Here is a 21,210-nt window from a genome sequence, read left to right on the forward strand (position 1 = left end):
TGCAGTGAGCTGAGATCCGGCCACTGCACCCCAGCCTGGGCGACAGAGCAAGACTCCGTCTCAAAAAAAAAAAAAAAAAAAAAAAGATCCTTCATTGCTACGTTGCCTAATGCCCAATTATAAATTAGAATACAACAAAAGTGTCTCAGGTTTTCTTTGCAAAGAAACTTGACTCATATGCTGAGTCCACAACCTCCAAAATGCAAACTTGGCTTCCTAATGCACTGGCCAAAATCACTGGAAAGGCACCCCAGACCAGTCAACTGAAACAATTCTTTCTTTACCAGGAATTTTATTTTTCCTGGTTTTCTTCATTTAACAAAATAATAAAAGGATTGCTAACCTCCAATTTTCTTCTGTTCCACAAAAACTTTCCTACCACAGAGGAAGCTTTCGAAACATGCACTATATGAAATTATTTTCCTTCTGGTGAGTTCACTCAGCATAGCATGTGCAAGGAGGAGGAACAAAGAGCAGATAAATAATTGCTAATGAGTAAGAAGAAAACTCCTGGCCAGAGGAAGAAGAGTTGCCAGCTCCTCATTCTCTAGCACATCCCCTGCCAGTAACAATTGGTAGGCTGCGCCGTGATTTTCCACACTCAAGATTCAGAGGGGCTAACATTGTTCTGTTCTTCTTCCTTCAAATAAACCAGAGAGAAAATGAAAATAAATGAATAAATTAAGGAGCAGCAGGGGTGGCCTACTTCACTGCTGCCTGAACCTCTAACAAAGGAGCAAAAACCTCCTACACCTGCATGTAAGAACACAGCTCAAATGCAACAGGAATTTGGAACTGAAAGCCAGTTTCTGAGCAATAAGTTTGGAATTGACTTAAGCCAAGAAAGTTAGCACAAGCTAGGACTTGAAGGGATATCTGAGCGTTAACAGAAAAGGGTCTTGATCCACACTCCAAGAGAGGGTTCCTGGACCTTGTGTAAGAAAGAATCCAGGGTAAGTCCATACAGTAAAGTGAAAGCAAGTTTACTAAGAAAGTAAGGGAATAAAAGAATGGCTACTTCATAGGGAGAGCAGCCCAGGCTGCTGGTTGCCTGTTTTTATGCTTATTTCTTGATTATATGCTGAAGAAGGAGTGGATTGTTCATGAGTTTTCCAGGAAAAGGCTGGGCAATTCCTGGAACTGAGGGTTCCCCCTTTTTTTAGACTGTCCTGACATTGCCTTGGCATTTGTAAACTGTCGTGCTGGTGGGTATGTCTTTTAGGATGTTGATACATTCTAATTAGTGTATAATGATCAATTAGCATATAATGAAAGTGACCAGAAGTCACTTTTGTCACCATCTTGGTTTTGGTGGGATTTGGCCCCTTCTTTACCACATGCTGTTTTATCAGCAAGGTCTTTGTTACCTGTATCTTGTGCTGACCTCCTATCTCATCCTGTGATTAAGAGTGCCTTAACCTCCTGGGAATGCACCCCAGCAGGTCTCAGCCTTATTTTACCCAGCCGCCATTCAAGATGGAGTTACTGTGGTTCAAATGCCCCTGACATGAGGACTTGACATCTCGCTGCTTGGTCTTCTCCCCAGCTGGTGCTTAAGAGAAGAGATGGTAGGCATGTTAACCCAGCCATCACTCATACTATTCTGTACCTGCTAAAGTGACCTGAACCCAGAGCTCTAACTCTGCATTCCAGCTGAGAGGATCAGGCAAGACAGAGACCCAGGAGCTCAGTTCCAGAGCCTCAAATTCATCCTCATGTCTTTGTGATTATAACCCGTGAATTGGGGATTTAAAATAATAAGTTGGACCAGAATTTTAAAAAGTCAAATACATCGACTGCAGGAACAAACCAGCAAAACTGAGAGGGCCCACAGATCCTCTGAAGAAAGCAGACTGCTCCTGCAGGACCCGGGAGACACCCCAAATACTGTGAGTGTCCCAACCGTAGAAGTAGGAAAGAGAGACCCGCCTCTCCCAGACACACACACCCACTGGAGAAGCCGAAGGTCTGTTTGCAGGAGAAGTTTTTGACTTTACCTGGAGCCGAGTGCAGTTAGAGAGCCGAGTGAAATATGGGGGGTAGATGAAACAGCAGAAAGGCCCTGGGAGCTCGCTGGGTCCCCAAGCAGCCCATTCCTGCCTGGGACCACACATCAGGAGGGTGACCAGAGGAGCAGGGGGTAAAACTCTACAGGGAGAAGGAATTCTCTAGCTGAACTTTGTAACAATTTGAATAGGGTAAGAAGCCTCCAGGCAAGAACTCGGGAGGGTGTGAATCAGGCATGCTGACTTCACAGGCCCGGGAAGAACTAAAGCATGTTTCTTTCCTGGCTGGGAGGTGGATAGCCTTAGGCAAATTTTCAAGCCCATCTCACTCTCCTCTTGGAAACAGATTCCGGGCTGTTGGCCACAGCATGGTGGGAGTAGACCAGCCCTTCGGTTTGCATGGGAGCTGGGTGAGGTCTGTGACTGCTGGCTTTCCCCCACTTCCCTGACAACCTGCATGACTCAGCAGAGGCAGCCATAATCCTCCTAGGTACACAAGTCCAGTGACCTGGGAACCTCAACCCTAGCCCCCACAGGAGCTGCAGCAAGACCTGCCCATGGAGAGTCTGAGCTCAGACACACCCAGCCCTGGTGGTCCTTGCCCATCCACCCTGGTAGTGCAAGAGAACGGGCACATAACCTTGGCAGTTCTAGGGTCACATCCACTGCCAGTCCCTCCCCACACTACTGCCGCTGATGCTTTCTGGAAAGCGCCACCTCCTGGCAGGGGGTCAAACAGCACAAAAATAGAGCATTAAACCACCAACGCTAAGGACCCTCACAGAGCCTATTGCACCCTCTGCCACTTCCACCCGAAAAGGTGCTGCTATCCATGGCTGAGAGACCCATAAATGGTTCACGTCACAGGACTCTGTGCAGACAACCCCCAGTACCAGCCTAGAGCTGGGTAAACTCACTGGGTGGCTAGATCCAGAAAAGAGACAACAATCACTGCAGTTCAGCTCACAGGAAGCCATATCTATAGGAAAAGGGAGACAGTACTACATCAAGAGAACACCCCAAAGGACAAAAGAATCTGAACAACAGCCTTTATCCCTTGACCTTCCCGCTGACAGAGTCTACCCAAATGAGAAGGAACCAGAAGACCAGTCCTGGTAATATGACAAAACAAGGCTCTCTGACACCCCCAAAAAATCATACTAGTTCACCAGCAATGGATCCAAACCAAGAAGAAATCCCTGATTTACCTGAAAAAAGAATTCAGAAGGTTAGTTATTAAGCTAATCAGGAAGGAACCAGAGAAAGGTGAAGCCCAGTGCAAAGAAATCCAAAAAACAATACAAGAAGTGAAGGGAGAAATATTCATGGATATAGATAGCTTAAACAAAAACAGTCAAAAATTCAGGAAACTTTGGACACACTTTCAGAAATCTGAAATGCTCTGGAAAGTCACAGCAATAGAATTGAACAAGTAGAAGAAAGAAATTCAGAGCTCAAACCCAAGGACTTTGAATTAACCCAATCCAATAAAGACAAATAAAAAAGAATAAGAAAATATAAACACAGCCTCCAAGAAGTCTAGGATTATGTTAAACAACCAAACATTTGCAGTGAGTTGAGATTGTGCCATAGCACTCCAGCCTGGGCAACAAGAGTGAAACTCTGTCTCAAAAAAAAAAAAACAAAACAAACAAAAAAACAACCGAACCTAAGAATAATTGGTGTACCTGAGGAAGAAAAGAATTTTAAAATCCTGGAAAATACATTTGAGGGAATAATTGAAGAAAACTTCACTGGCCTTGTGAGAGACCTAGAGAGCCAAATACAAGAAGCACAAAGGACATCTGGGAAATTCATTGCAAAAAGATCTTTTCCTAGTCACATTGTCATCAGGTTATCCAAAGTTAAGACGAAGGAAAGAATCTTAAGAGCCATAAGACAGAAGCACCAAGTAACCTACAAAGGAACACCTATCAGATTAACAGCAGCTTTCTCAGCAGAAACCCTACAAGTTAGAAGGGATTGGGGACATATCTTCAACCTCCTCAAACAAAACAATTATGAGCCAAGAATTTTGTATGCAGTGAAACTATCATATATGAAGAAAAAATACAGTCTTTTTCAGACAAACATATGTAAAGAATTTGCCACTTCCAAGCTACCACTACAAGAACTGCTTAAAGGAGCTCTAAATCTTGAAACAAATCCTGGAAACACATCAAAATAGAACCTCTTTACAACATAAATCACACAGGACCTATAAAACAAAAATACAAGTTAAAAAGCAAAAAAAAAAAAAAAAAAAAAACACAAAAAACAAAAAAACCCACCAAAGTACACAGGCAACAAAGAGCATGATGAAAGCAATGGTACCTCACATTTCAATACTAACATTGAATGTAAATGGCCTAAATGCTCCAATTAAAAGATAGATAACCACAGAATGGATAAGAACTCACCAACCATCTACTGCCTTGAAGAGACTCAACTAACACATAAAAACTCACATAAGCTTAAAGTAAAGGGGTGTAAAAAGGCATTTCATGCAAATGGATACCAAAAGCAAGCAGGAGTAGCTATTCATACATCAGACAAAACAAATTTTAAAGCAACAGCAGTTAAAAGAGACAAAGAGGTACAAGGCCTTGTCCAATGAGAAGATATCACAATCCTAAACATATATGCACCTAACACTGGAGGTCTCAGATTTATAAAACAATTACTAATAGACCTAAGAGATGAGATAGACAGCAACATAATAATAGTGGGGGACGGCCGGGCGCGGTGGCTCAAGCCTGTAATCCCAGCACTTTGGGAGGCCGAGACGGGCGGATCACAAGGTCAGGAGATCGAGACCATCCTGGCTAACACGGCGAAACCCCGTCTCTACTAAAAACACAAAAAATTAGCCGGGCGAGGTGGCGGCGCCTGTGGTCCCAGCTACTCGGGAGGCTGAGGCAGGAGAATGGCGGGAACCCGGGAGGCGGAGCTTGCAGTGAGCTGAGATCTGGCCACTGCACTCCAGCCTGGGCGACAGAGCGAGACTCCGTCTCAAAAAAAAAAAAAAATAATAATAATAATAATAATAATAGTGGGGGACTTCAATACTTTATGGACAGCACTAGACAGGTCATCAAGACATAAATTCAACAAAGAAACAATGGACTTAAACTATATCTTGGAATAAATGGACTTAACAGATATATACAGAACATTTCATCCAACAGCCACAGAATACACATTCTATTCAACAGCACATGGAAATTTCTCCAAGATAGACAATATGATAGGCCATAAAATGAGCCTCAAAAAATTTAAGAAAATCAAAATTATATCAAGCACTCTCTCAGACCACAGTGGAATATAACCGGGAATCAATTCCAAAAGGAATCTTCAAAACCATGCAAATACGTGGAAATTAAATAACTGGCTCCTCAATGAGCATTGGGTCAAAAACAAAATCAAGATGGAAATTTAAAAATTATTCAAACTGAGTGACAATAACGACACCATCTATCAAAACCTCTGGGATACAGCAAAGGCAGTGCTAAGAGGAAACCTCATAGTCATAAATGCCTACATCGAAAAGTCTGAAAGATCACAAATAGACAATCTATGGTTACATCTCAAGGAATTAGAGAAACAAGAACAAACCAAATCCAGCAGAAGAGAGGAAATAACCAAGGTCAGAGCAGAACTAAATGAAATTGAAACAAAAAGACAAGACAGAAGATAAATGAAACAAACAGCAGGTTCTTTGAGAGATAAGTAAAATTGATAGACCATTATCAAGATTAACCACAAAAAGAAGAAAGAAAATTCAAATAACCTCACTAAGAAAGAAAACAGGAGACATTACAACTGACACCACTGAAATACAAAAGATCATTCAAGGCTACTATGAACACCCTTATGCACATAAACTGGAAAACCTAGATTAGATGGATAAACTCCTTGAAAAATATAACCCTCCTAGCTTAAATCAGGAAGAATTAGATAACCTGAACAGACCAATAACAAGCAGTGAGATTGAAATTGTAATTTAAAATTTACCTACAAAAAAAAAGTCCAGGTCCAGACGGAATCACAGCAGAATTCTACCAGACATTCAAAGAAGAATTGATACCAATCCTATTGACACTATTCCACAAGACAGAGAAAGAAGGAACCATCCCTAATTCATTCTGTGAAGCCAGTATCACCCTAATACCAAAATCAGGGAAGGACATAACCAGAAAAGAAAACTACAAACCAATATCCTTGAAGAACATAGATACTAAAATCCTTAACAAAATACTAGCTAATTGAATCCAACAACATATCAAAAAGATAATCCATCATGATTGAGTGGGTTTCATACCAGGAACGCAGAATGCATTTATTGACATATGCAAGTCAATAAATGTGACTTGCATTTAATATACGCAAGTCAATAAATTGTGACATACGCAAGTCAATAAATGTCAGTAAAAGCCATCTATGAAAAACCCACAGTCGACATAATACTGAATGGGGAAAAGTTGAAAGCATTTCCTCTGAGCATGGGAACAAGACAAGGATGTCCACTCTCACCATTCCTCTTCAACATAGTACTGGAAGTCCTAGTCAGAGCAATCAGACAACAGAAAGAAATAAAGGGCATCCGAACAGGTAAAAAGGAAGTCAAACTGTCACTGTTTGCTGACGATATGACTGTTTACCTTGAAAACCCTAAGGACTACTCCAGAAAGCTCCTAGAACTGATAGAAGAATTCAGCAAAGTTTCTGGATACAAGATTAATGTATACAAATAAGTACCTTTTCTAAACACCAACAGGGACCAAGCAGAGAATCAAATCAAGAACTCTACCCCTTTTACAATAGCTGCAAAACAAACAACCAAACAAACAAACACACAAACAAAAAACTTAGGAATATACCTAACAAATGAGTCAAAAGACATGTACAAGGAAAACAAAAAAACACTACTGAAAGAAAGTATAAATGGCGCAAACAAATGGAACCACAACTCATGCTCATGGATGGGTAGAATCAATATTGTCTGAAAATGACCATACTGTCAAAAGCAATCTACAAATTCAATACAATCCCCTTCGAAATACCACCATCTTTCTTCACAGAATTAGAAAAAACAATTCTAAAATTCATATGGAACCAAAAAAGAGCCCACATAGCTAAAGCAAGGCTAAGCAAAAAGAACAAATCTGGAGGCATCACACTACCTGATTTCAAACCCAAACCCAGCAAATAGGAAATAACCAAGATCAGAGTAGAACTCATACTGTAAGGCCATAGTCACCAAAACAGCATGATACTGGTATAAAAATAGGCACATAGACCAATGGAAAAGATTAGAGAATCCAGAAATAAACCCAATACTTTCAGCCAACTGATCTTCAACAAAGCAAACCAAAACATAAAGTGGGGAAAGGACACCCTTTTCAACCAATGGTGCTGGGATAATTGGCTAGACACATGTAGGAGCATGAAACTGGATCCTCATCTCTCACCTTATACAAAAATCAACTCAAGATGGATGGAGGACTTAAACCTAAGACCTGAAACTATAAAAATTCTACAAGGTAACATTGGAAAAACCCTTCTAGACATTGGCTTAGGCAAGAATTTCATGACCAAGAACCCAAAAGTAAACGGAGCAAAAACGAAGATAAATAGCTGGAACCTAATTAAACTAAAGAGCTTTTGCACAGCAAAAGAATAGTCAGCAGAGTAAACAAAGTGGGAGAAAATCTTCACAATCTACACGTCTGACAGAGGACTAATATCCAGAATCTACAATGAATCAAACAAATCAGTAAGAAAAAAACTAACAATTCCATCAAAAACCGGGCAAAGGATATGAATAGACAATTGTCAAAAGAAGATATACAAAATGGCCAACAAACATATGGAAAAATGCTCAACATCACTAATGATCAGGGAAATGCAAATCAAAACCACAATGTGATACCACCTTACTCTTGCAAGAATGGCCATAATCAAAACATCAAAACACAGTAGATGTTGGCATGGATATGATGAACAGAGAACACTTCTACACTGCTGGTGGGAATGGAAACTAGTACAGCCACTATGCAAAACAATGTGGAGATTCCTTAAAGAACTAAAAGTACAACTACCATTTGATCCAGCATTCCCACTACTATCCAGAGGCAAAGAAGTCATTATTCAGAAAAGATACTTGCACATGCATGTTTATAGCAGCACAATTCACAATTGCAAAAATCATGGAACCAATCCAAATGCCCATCAATCAATGAGTGGATAAAGAAAATGTGGTGTATATATACATTGGAATACTACCCAGGCATAAAAAGGAATGAATTAACAGCATTTGCAGTTACCTGTATGAGTTGAAGACTATTATTCTAAGTGAAGTAACTCAGGAATGGAAAACCAAACATCATATGTTCTCACTGATATGTGAGAGTTAAGCTATGAGGACACAAAGGCATAAAAATAATACAATGGACTCTGGGGACTTAGGGGGAAGAGTTAGAGAGGGACGAGGGATAAAAGACTACAAATATGGTACAGTGTATACTGCTCAGGTGATGGGTGCACCAAAATCTCACAAATCAACACTCAACAACTTACCCATGTAACCAAATACCACCTGTACTCCAATAACTTGTTGGAAAAAAAGAGTTTAAATAAATAAATAAATAAAATAAAAAGTCTAAAAAATAAATAAATAAACCCAGAATTCTCAGGAAATTCAGGAAGAAATGTTTCAATGGAGCAAAGCTAAAATAATACATTTTCTTCAAAGGCTCTCATTTTTAGTAAAGTTCTGTGTATTGCTGAGTGAAGCAAATCCAGTTATATTGTTTCCAGGAAAAAGAGGACAAGGGTGTGAAAGAGATAAAGCATGTATACTTGAAGTCCACACAGAGTCACATTCTCAGATTTTCAATCCTTACCCTAGGGGCAAACATTGGCTTCACATCTTGGGGATGGTAATTGAAACCTTAGAATAGTACATCATCAGCTCAGGGACAAATGACTAATACATGGCAGCGTGTAGCTTTGAACTCAGCATAGTGAAGGAAATCAAAATATTTTAACACAAATACATTTCGTTGACATATTTTGAGATTGCTGTTACAGAGACAGCAAACAGAAGTTGTCCTGCAAAGCTGTCTTTTGTGAGGAAGATTCACATCTGTAGAGAATCTGCATTGATGCATGCAGGCCCTTTCTTGTCTGGATCTAGGAAAGATAAACTGAGAATCTGACACCTTTAAAGGTCTGAAAGAAACATTTATCATCTATTCAATCTGAGGTCTGCTAATAACAAGACCACCGTTGCTAACCAGGCCTTCTCTTCTCTCCTTCTTGGAGGGCTGCCAGCTGTGAATTTTCACCTCCATAACAAGACCACCTTTGCTAGCCAGGCATCCTCTTCTCTCCCTCTTGTAGCCTGTCTTATCACCATAACGTGATTTACCACCATAACCTTTTATTGGCCATGCTCTGAGTCTCTATCCTTTCTGTACTTCAGGATGGTATATAAGCTTCTGCACCCCATTAGGGACTGGAACTGGCTTTCAATTCCAAGTTCCGATTGCAGTTCAGCTTTGTCCTTGCATGCGCTCTGTGGTGTTCCCCTGTGTGCACATTAATAAGTCTGTATGCCTTTTGTGAGTTGATTTTTCACCAAACCTTCAGAAGGTGAAAGAGTTTTTCCTTGGCCCTGACAATGGTCAAACTCAAACCCAGGTTTTATCCTTTGTCCTTTTCATTCCTAAATACCAGTCCCTGGGCTGGTGTCATAAAAATGCCTGGCTCACACACAGGCTCCAGAAAATCCAATTCAGTGTTCGGAGTAAAATCTGGGAAGCCGTGTGTGTGTGTGTGTGTGTGTGTGTTTTAAGTGTGTATCAAAAAATAAAATTCGAAGGTCCCCCAACCAACAGAATGGACCCCTCCTCTCAGCCAAGGGCATTTCAAAATTCACCTGAAAAAACTAGTTCAGGCCATGATGGGATGGGGGAGCTGGACATGCCTCATTATACCCTCCTCCATTTTAGAATTATTGACAGAACAGACTCTTTAAGTCTGATAAGAAATATTTACAATCTATTCTCTGAAGGCTGCTACCAGGAGGCTTCATCTGTATGATAAAACCTTGGTTTCTACAACCCCTTATTGTAACCCAGACCTTTCTTTCTATTGATAATAACTCTTTCAACCAATTGCCAATCAGAAAATCTTTAAGTCCACATATAACCTGGAAGGTCTTCTGCTTCAAGCTGTCCCACCTTTCCGGACCAAACCAATATACATCTTACATGTATTCATTGATGTCTCATGTCTCCCAAAAATGTGTAAAACCAAGCTGTACCCCAACCACCTTGGCTGCATGTTCTCAAAATCTGAAGGCTGTGTCAGAGGCCATTGGTCACTCATATTTACGTGAGAATAAATCTCTTCAAATATTTTACATGTTTCCCTCTTTTCGTCAATGAAAGTCTCCTTGACGTTTTTCTGCAGCCAGACTTGGGCACCATTGCAGTATATGCTCTTTCAAGCCTTTTTCCCCCCAGCAATTAATTAGTTGATTTCATGGAAACCTTAGCTCATCTTCCAAATCAAAGTAGAATGCATGTGTCACTCTTAGAAAATTTGTTCTTTCTATGATGACATAAGTTTTCAAAATATTTACATTTCCAGTAGTCCTTTAGAAATGTCTGTGAGGTGTAATTTATGGGATGTTTCCTTACATTCAGAAAATGAGGGTGCTTTCTTGGAGCCAATTTGTCACCCACAATGGTCTTGCTGCAAAACCCTACTGTTTCCTGCAAGATTCATGCATTTCCTTACTTCCCGATGGCTCAAAATGCCAGGGCTTCTGAGGCTCAGGACAGACTCCCCAGATCATACATTTTTAGATTTACTTCACTTTCGGGACTTACATATTTTAGGCATGAGGGTGTGCATGTGTTTCAACCAATCTTCTAAAATATGCTTTTTCCTAAGACAATTTTTGCCTCTTGTTAAGACTCTGTTGAACATCTCTTGGGACCCGAGGTGGAGATTTTTATATCTTGCTGCTCTCCAGTTATAGGTTATTTGTGTCGTTATGTCCAAGTCTCAAGTTTATTTCTCCTTCTCATTTACTCCTTTACTATGAAGGGGTCCACAACTAGATTAAAATGGGGTTTAACGAACTACAACCCAGGAGCCCATTCTAGCCTGGCATCTATTTTTGTTAACTAGTTTTATTGGAACACAATGACATCCATTCATTTGCTTGTCTCTGACTGTTTTTATACTACAGTGGCAAAAAGGAGTAGCCAGAAGTAGACAGACCAGATGTCCTGCAAAGCTAGAAGTATTTATTATCTGGCTCTTTAAAGGAAAAGTTGCCAATCCCTGGACTAATGGAACATTCCTAGTGAAAATATTGTATAGGTTTTCTTTCAATAAGGAAACATCACATTACTTCTAGCATCACTCCAAACTGCATGTGCTATGAGGATTTTGCAGTTTGCCTATGTTTCTTTATTTTTTATCCTTATCTTCAGGCCACAACATACAAAGAACCTAATTTTCAGATTGCACTCATTATTAAAAAGACAATTTAGGGCCTAAAAATTAATGGACAGACTTGTTTATAAATGCCTTTTTTTTTTTTGAGATGGAGTCTCGCTCTGTTGTCCAGGCTGGAGTGCAGTGGCACGATCTCGGCTCACTGCAAGCTCTGCCTCCCGGGTTCACGCCATTCTCCTGCCTCAGCCTCCTGAGTAGCTGTGCTTACAGGTGCCTGCCACCATGCCTGGCTAATTTTTGTATTTTAGTAGAGATGGGGTTTCACCATGTTGGCCAGGATGGTCTCGTCTGCTGACCTCATGATCCACCCGCCTGGGCCTCCCAAAGTGCTGGGATTACAGGTTTGAGCAACCATGCCCAGTCAGATGGCATTCATTAATATACAATGAATCACCTAGTTACATGTGTAAGGGGAAGCGTCAGGAAGAATTGTCTGAATCTCTATTCGTTTGCCCCAATTCTCTGCCATAATTTATCATGTTAACCTTAATCTTGTTAACCTTTCTCCTGTCTGCTAAAGTGAACCCACATCTCACCTATTTGTAACTTGTTGTGCTATATTGCTGTACATTGCTGATAAAAAAAGAAAACCATTTTTTCTTTTAATCTTTGCCAACCTTTCTTGATAATTAGTGATGGTACAAAGTATGTATCTAATACAATATTAACCCAGGAAAATATATTTTTAGAGACAAATCTTATTTTTTTCGATGAAAGTAAAAAGCAGCGTGCTTTATTTACTAACTGGTAAGACCTTATTACTTTTCTCAAATACCACGAAAGTTACTAAAGAAAAGCTTTCTGATTTGATATTTTAATGATCGCAGAAAAGTAAACTGGCTGGGATCCAACATCACCTTGTCTTTCATTGAACACTCTTTGCAGTCAAGTTACTGATATTCAACAGTACCAGTTTGCCCTCTTGTGGTGTATTGCAGTTACTGTTCTTTTCTACCACTAAGAAGTTTTGTATAGACCCGTTAAATTTTATGTAACTCATTGTACAAGAGACCAGTCTATCTTACATTTCATCTGTGATTAATTCATATAGAACAATAATCAATAATATATGCTGGAACTTTCAGAACGAACTTCTAAAATTACTCTAGACCATAATGAAATATGATTATCACTGTTTGACACCCATCCTGAATTCCCAAGAACAGTAATAAATCTGCCATCCACTTTTGGTCCATAGGACTACTTTGTAAGACAAAAAGTCTAAAATTATCATATTCTTGCATATCAGGTGTTATAAAGAACTTCTACCTATTCTGCTTTCCAACTCAGAGATATGAATACATACATACGTGTAAATATTTTTATCAAAGGACACATGAACATTCTAAGCAGGAGAATAAAAAGTTATTCTATTCAAAAGAATTATTTCATTTTTGTAAAAGTAAAATCTAAACCACAGTTTCTGGTTGCTTCCATTCAAGGGGAGCTTTGGAAACCCATTCTGACTCCTTGACCTTGTGAATTCATTGGTTTAGGGGAAAGTACAAGGCTCATGGATCAAAGACCAGTGATCCAAAGACCAGTGATCTCATGGATCAAAGACCAGCACCAAAGACCAGCACCAAAGACCAGTTTCATGGAAGATAATTTTTCCATGGACCGGGGTGGGGGGATGGTTTCAAGATTATTCAAGTGCATTACATTTATTGTGCACTTTATTTCTATTAGGATTACATTGTAATATATAATGAAATAATTATACAACTCACCATCATGTAGAATCAGTGGGAGCTCTGAGCTTGTTTTCCTGCAACTAGACAGTCCCATCTGGGGGTGATGGGAGACAGTGACAGATCATCAGGCATTAGATTCTCAAAAGGAGTGTGCAACCCAGATTCATTGCATGTGCAGTTCACAATAGGGTTTGCAATCCGATGAGAATCTAATGCTGCTGCTGGTCTGACAGGAGGCAGAGGTCAGGTGGTCGTGCTCATTCACCCACTGCTCACCTCCTGCGGTGTGGACTGTCTCCTAATAGGCTACAGACCAGTACCAGTCCCTGGCCCAGTGGCTGGGGACACCTGGTGTACCATATATGTTGGCACTTGTGAGACCAATTACATGTAATATCTCCTCCACATATATCAGGAATGAATTTCCCTTTTGTTACATATTTTCTCTTTTTTATATTTATACTTTTCCCTCTCTCCATGATAACCACTATGAGTTCAGATTCTGGAGTCCAGACAGCTTCGACTTTTTTTTTTTTTTTTTTTTTTTGAGATGGAGTCTCGCTCTGTCGACCAGGCTGGAGTGCAGTAGCACGATCTCGGCTCACTGCAAGCTCTGCCTCCCGGGTTCACGCCATTCTCCTGCCTCAGCCTCCTGAGTAGCTGGGGCTATAGGTGCCTGCCACCATGACCGGCTAATTTATTTTTATTTATTTTTATTTTTAGTAGAGACGGGGTTTCACTGTGTTAGCCAGGATGGTCTTGATCTCCTGACCTCGGAATCCGCCTGCCTCGGCCTCCCAAAGTGCTGGGATTACAGGCGTGAGCCACCGAGCACGGCCCACTTACTTTCTTACTGGGGATTTCTTGTGCAAATTGCTTTAATGCACTCACCGGAGATTCCTTGTCTGTGTCGGCGGAGGATTACCCAGGTGCTGAGGCAAGAGACTGAAGGCACGAACTGTTTCAGTATAATAAAGAAAATAGAATAAGAATAGTTATAATACAAATTAGATATAGAGATGATCATGGACAATTATCAATCGTTACTATAAACATTACTAATCATTAGCTTTTAATATTACTCTTTGTTGCATTACTAATATAACCGAGGAATAACCGGCGGGTATAGGGTCAGGTGCTGAAGGGGCATTGTGAGAAGTGACCTAGAAGGTAAGAGGTGAGCCCTCTGTCACGCCCGCATAAGGGCCACTTGAGGGCTCCTTGGTCAACCGGTAACACCAGTGTCTGGAAAGGCACCTCTTACCAAGCAGACCGCGGAACGGAGTCTCCTTTCCTTGGAGGAGTCAGGGAACACTCTGCTCCACCAGCTTCTTGTGGAAAGCTGGATATTATCCAGGCCTGCCCGCAGTCATCGGGAGGCCTAAACCCCCAATAATGAGCTACTCCGGTGGCTGAGCCAGGAGAATCGCAGCACAGTGGTGCTGTGCTTCAATGGTCACTCTCCTTGTCCACTTACATGTTCCTCCCGTACCCCTGGTTCCTCTTTGAAGTTCGTAGTAGATAGGGGTAGCAGAAATAGTGACAGTCTTAAAGTCTTTGAACTTTCTTATAAGTGCAGAGAAGAAAACACGGATGTAGGCTGCCTTCTCTCTCTCTGCTTTGACTACCTAAGAGGGAAGGGCCCCCTGCCCTGTGATCACGTGACTTGCTTCACCTTGTCGATCACTTAGAAGATTCACCTGCCCCCTTGTCTTGTACGCAATAAATATCAGCGCGCCCAGCTGTTCGGGGCCACGACCAGTCTCTGCGTCTTGATGGTAGTGGTCCTGGGGCCCAGCTGTTTTCTCTTTATCACTTTGTCTTGTGTCTTTATTTATTACAATCTCTCATCTCTGCACACAAGGAGAAGACTCGCTAAGTCCCGTAGGGCTGGACCCTATATATCTGTAATATGGAAATATTAATAGTGGCAAGCCCACATAGCTGCCACGAGGACTTCATACAATAATAAAGGTAAGGTGCTTAGCATGAGCCTGGAGATAAAGGAAGAGTTTAACAAATGTTACAATCATTGTTATTTTCTGATTTCTGAATCTAACACTTTATTTTTGTCATATCTATCTCTCCTTTCCTTTTTTCACTGTCTGCTTTTCTAGCGTACTTTTGGTTTGCCTTTATGAATTTTTTGTTTGTGTTTGCCTTTGCTTCATGACAATGAAAAAGTTAGATTTTAAAGTATGGGTTCTTATTTCAGGACCCTGCATTTGAATGGATTTATTGCTATTTCTAACACAGAAAACTGCATTGTAGGACTGTTCTCAGACGAGACTATCAGTCTGCTATTTCTCATGGCCCAATAATGAGATGCAGATGAACTGGCGAGAAAGAGAATTTTTATTTCTGCAACCGTTTACAAGGAGAAGGCCTGGAAATTATCACCAGACCAACTCCAAATTACAAAGTTTTCCAGCGCTTATATACCTTGTAAGCTATATGTCTGTGTGTAAGTGTGCATTTATCTAAAGACACACGTGATTAACTTCCTTTTTCCCTTTTTTTTTTTTTTTTTTTTTTTGAGGTACAGTCTCACTCTGTCACCCAGGCAGGGATGCAGTGGTGAAATCTTGGCTCAATGCAATCTCCACCTCCTGGGTTCAAGCGATTCTCCTGGCTCAGCCACCCAAGTAGCTGGGATTACAGGCACCTGCCACCACACCCTGCTGATTTTTGTATTTTTAGTAGAGACGGGGGGTGGGGGGAGTTTCACTATGTTGGCCAGGCTGGTCTTGAACTCATGACCTCAGGCGATCCACCTGCCTCGGCCTCCCAAAGTTCTGAGATTACAGGCTTGAGTCATCACGCCCGGCTGTGATTAACTTGTTTTAATCTATAACTGAGGTCTGAGTCCTGAGACCTTCCCCTGAAGCCTCAATAAATTTACTTGATCTAAATGGGTCCAGGTGCTGGGGTGATTACCCTTAGCTTGTCTCCTGCTAAATCATGGAGGTTTGGGGATTTCCTTCAGACCCCCAATAAATTTGTTTGTGAAGTCTGGGGAGTTTCTTCAGACTCCCAATAAAACTTGTTTAATCCTAAGTGGGTCCTGTTAAGGATTCCTTCGTTATTTTATTATGCTTTAAGGTTCAAGAAAAGCCTAGGCAAAACTCTTGGTGGGCTTTTGTTACATTCCAGTCTTCGTATAAGGGCACTGGCTTTTAATAGCCGCTTAGCTAGTGCTGAAACAGGTGTTATGGAAGCCTGCGTTAGTGAGACTGGCTTGCCACAGGACCAATACCTAGAAATAGTGGAATATTTTTGTGCTACTCAGGTATGTCTTTTTGGACACCCTTTTATTGGAGAGCTGAAAGAGAAGGCTACCATCTTTGGACACCCTTTTACTGAAAGAGAAGACTACTGATAAGATATTTTTAAAGTATATATATGTAAGTATACTTACATGATGTATATATTAGGTTTAGTGCAAAAGTAATTGTGGTTTTGCATTAAAGTGATACAAAAACTGCAATGACTTTTGCAGCAACCTAGTAAGTACTTACTCTGTTTTTTCGGAGGTCAGAAGAGTCTTTTCATTGGGAAGTTTCTAATGCAAGCTAATTTTGTGAGGAGAAACTCTCACATCATGTATCTGCCCATTTTAGAGGAAGGATAAGCATTAAATATGGTACAACATCAGTGGATGGAACAGAAGCCACAACTAGTTGAGGGTATTTCCTTGTCTGCAGCTCCATCAAGCATTAAGAGAGACTTTCTAGGCCAGCTCCAGATGAAAAGTGCTTATTTCAGAATCTTTATTTTGGGGGGTCTGTGCCATTATGTCAAGATTCTAACACTCAAAATTGGAGCCTAAAAATTCTTGGTTCTTCTTGTACAATTTATACTTGGAGGAGTTTCAGTCTACCCTTTAGATGTAACCAAGCCCAAAATCTGCTGTGGTTGTGGGGGAGATGTTTTTTTAAGCAGGTAACTCCAGATAATATTTAATAAATAGATTTTTGCCTATTCCTTCCCTGGTCGCCACGATTGTTGTCTGTTACCTAGGAATTAAACGTTGAGTGGCAAGGTAGGATCACTATAGTAACTGGAAGGGCATTGGAGCAATGAGAATGTGGGAAGATGTTAAATTTAGATCAGAGTGAGTATATGTCACATTATCAATCCTATTCCTGTAGGAGCTAATTTTCTTCAACAGATCTTCCTTATACAACACATAAAAGGCTCTTTTCTCTCCTTTGTGTCAACTGTCAAAACTGTTCAAATTAGCAAGCTTGATGTTTTTGCTGTTTTCAGAAATAATTATTTTGTTTCTCTTTTTTCAAAATGTAACTTAGAATAATCATGTTCCTATGCTATTTAGCTCTTGCTGAATGATAAATAGTACAAATGTCTACTGTCTTCTGGAAACGTACTTTCAAAGAATTCTTTTTGTATTTTTTTAATGTCAGAAATACACCATCTGACCTGCATTCTGACTTTGCTGTGAATCATTTTAAGTTGGAATGTTTTTGAATTTTAGTACATTTCGTGGCATTAACTTTCCTACCCACAAACAAAGAGCCTAAAAACTACCCAGATGAGGTCAAACAGTTGATGGTATTTATATTTTTCTAGGAGTCAGAAAGAAAAATATAATCCTACAAAGTTAAATGCCTTTCAAGGAAAAAAAGTGACCATGTGGCTGGATGTTTGACATGAAAGACAGAAAAATCTTCTGTCTGTGTTTAGTGTTCCTAAACGTCAGGCAGTCTTCTTTATTTTTTTGCTTTTTTCTCTTTCCCCTGGCTCTCTGAATTATAATTAGGGACCTGGTGAACAGATCTGACCTTCACTTGTGCTTGTTTTTATTAACATATAAAGTCTAATGGAGGACTGTTCTGCTTCTTCACAAATGATTGATTCTACTTCTTTGGTGTTCCTGACACAAATCTGTGGGGTGTTGCCAATTGTCTTACAAACTGTAAACCCCCGAAGGCAAACTGCATTCCAAGCAGTGCAAACCACACATTCCTAGTTACAAACTTGCTTCATCCATCGCCTATTGTTGTCTAAAAATAACCAACGCTCATGACCCAGCTTTTTACTAAGACTTTCAAAGCAGTTGACCATCCTTGGATGGTGTCTCTAGGAGAGACGGGTGAAGGACAGAAAGACCATACTTTCTTTCCAACCAGATCCCTTTGATAAAGCAGGAGATTCACTAAGGAGTGGATAAGGGTAGTGTTTCCATGTTTCAATACGACGAGCTAGATACAGTTCATAACAATCTAAATATATTACTGTCTCCCTCTGTTTTATCCAGAAAGCTCAAGGAGATTGAGAGACAGTTCATTACCAAAAAAGAAACAATCCTACTAGTAACTGATCCAAACACACAAAGAGTTCAGAGGAGTCTAGAGGCAAAGCATTCAACTCACTGCCTGACATTCCTTACAGAGTCTGTCTTTGGTGGGCACCAGGGAGTCTCTCTCTTCTGCAGTCTCCCTTCTCTCCCTGTCTCCTCCACAATGGAACAGAAGCTTCAACTACTTGAGGGTAATTCCTTGTCTACAGCTTCGTCAAGCATGAAGAGTGACTTGCAGGCCGGGCGCGGTGGCTCAAGCCTGTAATCCCAGCACTTTGGGAGGCCGAGACAGGCGGATCATGAGGTCAGGAGATCGAGACCATCCTGGCTGACACGGTGAAACCCCGTCTCTACTAAAAAATACAAAAAACTAGCCGGGCGAGGTGGCGGCGCCTGTAGTCCCAGCTACTCGGGAGGCTGAGGCAGGAGAATGGCGGGAACCCGGGAGGCGGAGCTTGCAGTGAGCTGAGATCCGGCCACTGCACTCCAGCCTGGGTGACAGAGCCAGACTCAGTCTCAAAAAAAAAAAAAAAAAAAAAAGTGACTTGCTAGGCCAGCTCCAGCTGAGAAGTGCCTGTTTTAGAACCGTGTCCTCTCCCTGGGCTCTGGCTCCATCTTGCAGGTGGAGGGAGCAGTAAGATCCTTGAGGTCCTGAGGACTGTTTTTCCTGGACAGCTCAACCTTCATTGTGCTTGGATTTTCCCTCCTAAGAAGAAGCTTAGACATTTTAGAATCTTCTGATTAGAGCATTTAAGATAAAGATGAACGCTTTTTCTTAAGACATTGACCACTGCTGATAGCATAATATATTGATTCATTTGTTTGTTCGTTTTTGAGACAGAGTCTTGCTTGTCACCTGGACTGGAGTGCAGTGGTGCAATCATGCCTTTACTGCAGTCTCCAACTTCTGAGCTCAAGTGATCCTCCCACCTCAGGCTTCCAAATAGCTGGGACTACAGGTGTGTGGCACCACACTCAGCTCATTTTTAAAATTTTTTCATAGAGACAGGGTCTGCCCAGGCTGGTCTCAAATTCCTAGGGCTCAAGTGATCCTTCTGCCTTGGCCTCCCAAAGTGCTGGGATTACAGGCATGAGCCACCATGCCTGACCAAGATATTTAATGTGTTTAAAATTTCTTTTCCTTACATCTGTATTATAAAACTCCCTTCACAGAGGTATAGAAGAAAGAAAGAAATCAGAAAAAAAAAGATATCCACTCAAAAAATCCAAATATTAATTTGTGCCTTCTTTGAACCACTAGAATTGTAGCACATGCTGGGGTACCAAAATGAATAATTCATAGCCATAATCTCAGCGTCTGTGAATTCAGAATTTAACTGGGGATAGGGATGGGGTAGCAAACAGGCATATAAAAAAATTAATGGTGTCACAGTCCTATGAGAACTTTCATCTAGATATGAACACAGCGTTGTGTTAGCTCTGAGGAAGGCACCATTCCCTGGGAGAGCATGGGCAAGTGGGAGTCAGGCACAAGAACACAAAGGAAAGTACACATCTTGATTAATTTTCCTGGGACTTAGCCTCCTGAGAGCCGATTGCAACGTGGACCTGTGCCATTTTACACAGTGGGTTCTCATTCCACACCTGGTGCTTAACTACTGGGAAACCGACACAGTGACAGAATGTCAAAAGTGAAGAGGACTGGAGGAAAAGGTGGCGCGGGTTTGAACACAGCCATGGTGCTCAGGCTGCTGTGCAGTGCGTTCATTTTCTAGGGCTGCCATAGCAAGGTGTCACAGAGTGGCTTAAACAACACAATTTTATTGCCTTTTAGTTCTGGAGGCTAGAAGTCTAAGAGTTCAACATGATTGGTTCCTTTGGAGGCCCCTCTCTCCTTGGCTTGTAGATGGTTGTTGTAGGGGCAAAATGGTATAATACCTCTTCCTCACCCATCACAAAGGTCACTGCCAATACTCCTAAACAAAAGATAGGTTAGCAAGAGAAAAGTCTAACAAATGTATTTAATCAGTGTTCTATGTGACATGGAAGTTTTCAGAAATGAAGACCCAGGCTGACTGTGGTGGCTCACACCTGTAATCCCACCACTTTGAGAGGCTGAGGTGGGCAGATCACTTGAGGTCAGGAGTTCGAGATCAGCCTGACCAACACGGTGAAGCCCTGTCTCTACTAAAAATACAAATATGACCCACGTGTGATGGCGGGCACCTGTAATCTCAGCTACTTGGAGGGCTGAGGCAGGAGAATTGCCTGAATCTGGGAGGCAGAGGTTGCAGTGAGCCGAGATAGCACCACTGCACTCCAGCCTGGGCAACAGAGAGAGACTCTGTCTCAGAAAAAAAAAAAAGAAAGAAAGAAATGAAGACCTAGAGAACCTGTGTATAAACCTGTGTATTTGTATGCTTAGGTTCAGTGAAGAATAGAAATGTGATTGGACAAACATGGTATGCTCTAATGGTAATTAACTGAGGAGGCAACTTAGCGAGGCCTGTTTGTTCAAATTCTTTTTGGCCTCTCTGTGTAGCATTCCTTTCTCCGGGTACAGGTCAGGACACCTGTCACATGAAAGTCTTCAAAGGAAAAGTGAGAGAGTCAGAGAGTGACATTTTTAGGTTTTACAGCTTGCTTTGGGGGGAGGAGTTCTAGTTTCTATGACCTGCCTTGGAGGGAAAAG

The 21,210-nt window shown here is 41.1% G+C and overlaps 1 protein-coding gene across 4 annotated transcripts in view; it reads right to left on the reverse strand.

Moving 5' to 3' along the window:
* Positions 1 to 21,210, reverse strand: part of CXADR (CXADR Ig-like cell adhesion molecule) — a 252,397-nt gene that overhangs the window by 70,811 nt on the left and 160,376 nt on the right. For all 4 annotated transcript variants that reach the window (XM_077997939.1, XM_077997938.1, XM_077997936.1 and 1 more), the window contains 2 exons: positions 14,129 to 14,195; positions 13,274 to 13,331 (listed from right to left, as the gene is read on the reverse strand). In XM_077997939.1, coding sequence (XP_077854065.1) covers positions 13,318 to 13,331; positions 14,129 to 14,195 — 81 coding nt within the window. In that variant the 3' untranslated portion in view covers positions 13,274 to 13,317. The remainder of the gene's footprint in view (positions 1 to 13,273; positions 13,332 to 14,128; positions 14,196 to 21,210) is intronic.

Source organism: Macaca mulatta, chromosome 3, assembly GCF_049350105.2.
Source record: "Macaca mulatta isolate MMU2019108-1 chromosome 3, T2T-MMU8v2.0, whole genome shotgun sequence".
Taxonomy (NCBI): Eukaryota; Metazoa; Chordata; class Mammalia; order Primates; family Cercopithecidae; genus Macaca; species Macaca mulatta.